Source organism: Branchiostoma belcheri, unplaced genomic scaffold, assembly GCF_001625305.1.
Source record: "Branchiostoma belcheri isolate BF01 breed outbred unplaced genomic scaffold, Haploidv18h27 scaffold102, whole genome shotgun sequence".
Taxonomy (NCBI): Eukaryota; Metazoa; Chordata; class Leptocardii; order Amphioxiformes; family Branchiostomatidae; genus Branchiostoma; species Branchiostoma belcheri.
This window is the reverse complement of record NW_017802403.1, coordinates 370,043-374,878: the sequence shown is the minus strand read 5'-3', so window position 1 is coordinate 374,878 and position 4,836 is coordinate 370,043. Positions and strand designations below refer to the sequence as shown.

At 39.1% G+C, this 4,836-nt stretch overlaps 1 protein-coding gene across 1 annotated transcript in view; it reads left to right on the top strand.

The window, feature by feature from the left end:
* LOC109474489 (IgGFc-binding protein-like) overlaps positions 1-4,836 on the top strand; it is a 35,821-nt gene that overhangs the window by 20,426 nt on the left and 10,559 nt on the right. Inside the window, exons 5-6 of the mRNA XM_019774782.1 lie at positions 214-347; positions 1,113-1,346. Of these exons, the coding sequence (XP_019630341.1) occupies positions 214-347; positions 1,113-1,346 (368 nt within the window). The remainder of the gene's footprint in view (positions 1-213; positions 348-1,112; positions 1,347-4,836) is intronic.

Genomic DNA, 4,836 nt, shown 5'->3' with positions numbered 1-4,836 from the left:
ATATATATATATATATATATATATACATATATATATAGATATATATATAGAGAGAGAGAGACTATATATATATATATGGTTCTATTTTTTGTCTCGATTTTTAGTAGCGAAAACAATTTTTTCCTAGACCTTACACTCAACAATCTACCTTTGCTTTCATTTTTCCATGTGGTCCTTTCTCGTCATGTTTTGAGTCCTTGATCTCCATTACAGAAATTGGGATTGTCGGCGTCTACGACGGGACGACTATCACCATTAACCCTACCCAAGACTTGACGTTTGGCGGAACCAACTACCCCGCAGGTCAGGACTTCACGGTCAGCCTGGACAGGTTTCAAACACTTCAGGTAAGAATGCTCAGTACCCTTCCATTAGCCGAGTTGGTTGGGGAAGACATAGGATGAGTTACTTCGGTTTCTCTTTGAAGGTTGATTCTTTCCCTTCTATCTGCACGGGCAGTGAAACTCTAAGGCGGTCAAACTCCCCTATATATACATTATAGAATATAATATTCTCCCTATATATATAGCCAGCGTACTTAGCCGCACTTGCTATTGTTATTTCTTTACGGGTTTTTTCTTGTACTCTATTTATTTATTTCATATTTAAACACCTGGGTAGCCTCTCCAACAGTAAATTGTTGATTTCCAAATTGTATAAAAGTAAATCATACAACAAAGTTAAATAACTGAGAGATGTCAACTGAGATCAGTATAACTGAAGATCAGATTAAACAAATGACACAACATATATAAATGACTGAACAGAAATATACAAACCAAAATGTGAAAAACATAATCGTGATCCATAATCGTGACCAAATTCTTCTGGAGGTAAGAGGTCAGTCTACACAATGTAAACAGCGTGTATGCTCTTTACAGCAGCCATGCAAGTTTTCAGAGATTGTTGTCAGCTACAGATAATTGGGTGTATGGTAATGGCGTACTGTGTTCTGCAATCATCAATCTTCATTTGGTTCCAGCGAAGAGCAGCAAAACTAGTTTTCTTGATTGTACTTACTATATGATAGATTTCCTATGCCACGGCTTTTGAGTCTGCCTTCAAGGCACGTCGCAGTACTTTAGGTAAAGACAAATTAAACGTTCCTGTAGGTACAATCGACTGAAGACCTGACCGGGTCCAGGATCACATCCAGCCATCCGGTGTCCGTGCTGAGCGGAAACCTGTTCACCGTGATAGGGAACAATCAGCAAGGGTCTGGCGACCACATTGTGGAGATGATGCCACCCGTGGACACCTGGGGGAAGGAGTTCGTCACCGCCCCGATTGCAAAACGGACCGCTGGCGACATCTTCCGAGTTGTGGCTGCCAGAGACAACACAGAGGTAGGCTCCGTCTTGTGTTTTTTAGCGACGACTAAGGGGCAAAGATTAATAAGTACTTAAATGCAGTCACTATGGAATTTGTCAAAAAGTCAATTCAAGAACAGTTGGATGGATTGGTATCTTACGTACTTGGTGCGTTGGTAGGGTCAGAAAACTGGAAATGATGAGATTTGGGCCCCCTAGTGGCTTCTCTTGGTACTGTAGCGGAACCTTTCGGTTTTGGTATCTCGCGAGTTGGACAGGCTAGGGTCATTAATTTTGAATGATAGATAGCTCTTGTGCTCTGGAAGAAGCCATGTGAGTTAAGGCCTCCTAGCTGCTTGTTCTGAAATTGCAGGACGGTTTGTTTAAACCAAGGAGTTTGATTTTAAACCTCCTTGCTCTTCAAAACAGGATAACTAAAAAGCGGTTGACGGATCGTCGTGATTTTTGGTATATAGGTAGCTTAGTCGTATTACATTGCAAATCACGATCTAAGTTGGAAAGTTTTTAAATTTTTGTATAAGGTAACTACTGGGAATTTCATACTTGACATATTTGGAATTTCAGTGAAGGTGAAGGCGCACGTGCACATCAGTAAACTTTTTTTTTAATCCAAATCAGGACCTAATTTGAATAATTTATAAGTAAATGCTAGAATAGTCTTATTTATTAAGATAAGACTGTCATTGGGTAGAGGATGCGAAATGTCATTATTCACGCAAATGAGGCTCTTATCACGGTGATAATTTGCATTATCACCGTGAAAATGTATATTAGGTTGAACGGTTAACATGATCTGCCAAAGATTCAGCTCTTCTTACATACCAAGGCTGGTCACCATCTGGAATCAGCTGAGTCCTGTCCTCCGTAATATTGGGGTTCAAGCCTCTGAAATGTCCAACATCTTGACATTCAAGCGATCGCTTGTGAGAGCCACGCTTATGAGATTTGACACCCAGTTCAATATCGACGTTCCCTGCTCCTGGTCCACATCTTGTGGGTGTGCCTCATGCACTGCTTTAAGGCCGCATTAGTATCATAATTAGCTTTTTAATCTGTACATAATGACATTTGATAATTTTTGTATATAATCAATTCTGTGTATAACTTTTACCGAATTGTATATTTCATGTCTACTGATTTTTGATGTCTTATGTCTAATGTTTATTGTTTGACTTGTTTTGTATTGTTCCGTATTGCTTTGTATTATCATTTCAGGTTTGGGAGGACAGCTTGTAAAGGCGTTGATACACCTGTTTTGTCCTCCCTTCCACTTGTTTTTGCATGTGGTAAATTCAAATAAATAAATAAATAAATAAATAAAGGTTTGACGTCGCGGTAACTCTAGATCTTGTTGTGTATGAAACCCGAACATTAGTCTCTAGCTTGCGAATAACAAACAAAAACCAAACAAACAAACAAACAACATCTTACCTAGTCTATCCCAAATGAAAATTTTAACAGTGTGTTTTAATTTACTATTATTTTGCATAAAAGTTTTGCTAATGAGCAGGTCGTCACAATGCAAAATATTCTTAACCCTCAACAGAACACCTTCCCGGACTGATTAATCTGTACACCTCGGGTCCGCGCGGACCCCAGAACAGTTTTTTGCTAATTTTTAGAAATTATCAACATGCTACCAGCTCAATTGTTTTGCAAACTGATGTGGGAACCTCTGTGTCCACCTTACATACAAAAACCATACATTTTGAACTTTTTCTATTTTTTGGTGAAGAAAAGAAGACAAGAAGAAATACCCGATTTTTAAACCCATTTCAGACTGAAGGGGCTTTTGAGGCCCAACTTTGATCTCAGATAGCGGCTAAACGGCTTGCGCTAGAAGTATCAAATTTGGAGACCTTTCCTAAAATGTCTATGGAAAAAAAGTTCATATTACTTTAATAATAGTAAGTTCATGTTTTTTTTGTGTTGACATGGCAACGGGTTTCTAGCAGGCAGTTTTTTTGAAAATAGAAGTAATTTTGGTTTAAACATAAAAATTTTCTGAGTTTTATATTAAATTACACTTCTTTTCCAACATTAACAACATCTTACATAATTAAATATGTTAAATCATTTAATATGCATAGAATATGCTAATTTGATGACGTCATTGGTCAAAATCCAATATGGCGGACTATATTATTAGCTCTGACGTCATATGACGTCATAATTACACCAAAGTTATTAAACTTTAATTCTATTACTACACCATTCTCTGAAAACTTGGTAGACATACGATGAGTGCATAAAAACATATAAAAACGGAAATAAGGTAATGTATAAGAACGCCAGTGTACCCATTATGATCGAAAGCCGGCTGGGGTCCGCGCGGAGCCCAAAAGAAAATCAGATATAATTTTTTTATAAATGATAGAAACGGAGTTTTCTGCACTGTATTGAGAGACAACTTTGTGGGTGACAATTACCAAAAATTTCAGAAAAAAATCTTTAGAAACAAAAAAGATATTACAGAATATATAGTGCTGGGGTCCGCGCGGACCCCAGGTGTACTGTTTAGGGTTAAGGCTGTGCAATGAAAATCAAGAGGCAGGAGGGGCAAACCGCTTATAAAAGACACAGATGGGAAGGGCAAGGCCGCGCTGTTCGCTGCACCCGGATTCAGCTTTCAGCTTGTCTGTAACATATCCGTAACATTTCACAAAACAAAGCAATACTTGGAATTTTCCACATTTGTACCAGTAGCTTCAGCAGCTCCAATTTTACTTCTACTAGTTTACTTCTTACTACTTACTACTAGTTCCCGCCACACTATGATACTTACGCTATACCCAGCAGTGTCTGGTCGCCATCTTGAATTTTCGTGCGACGCGCAATGTTTCATGGGAAATTTTAGACTTCTCGCACATATTCTCGCGAGAATATCAGCGCGAGATCTAAACAAACGCACATTGCCGGGGAATTTTAACTTGCTAAAACATGTCGTCGGGTCCGATTTTCTCGTCTCTCGTCACGGACAGCTCTCGGAGCAGCCGTAAGAAGTCTGACAGTGCTTTAGGCACAGAGTTTACTGTAGTGTGTGACCGTGTCCCTCTTCGAGTCGACCCTTCTCCTACCGTCCAGCGGTTTCTCTGTTTTGTTTTCGACAATGGATCTGGAGCTATGTCAACACTGCCGATTGATGTGGGAGGGGATTAGCTTGTCAGACATGAAGGTAAGTTATTATTTATACCTTACAAAATTTCCATCATTTTTAACTGAATTATGTACATAGCTTGTGAAATAATTCATTTTTTTTGTCATCTTTATGGATAATGTTAGGAAGTGACAGATGATTGATGACATATTTTTATTATAATTAATTATAGGAGGTGAAAGCCATGCCCCACATAGCAAGTGGCTGCACAGCGGTCTGCCCCCCCCCCCTCGCCACCCAAACCTGGGAAGGACACCAAACAAGTCATCCTCTGGGGTGGCTTGGACAAGAGGAGGTGGTGCTGTTCAAATGACCTGACTCAGGTAAGATAACATCTTCTGTTTATTT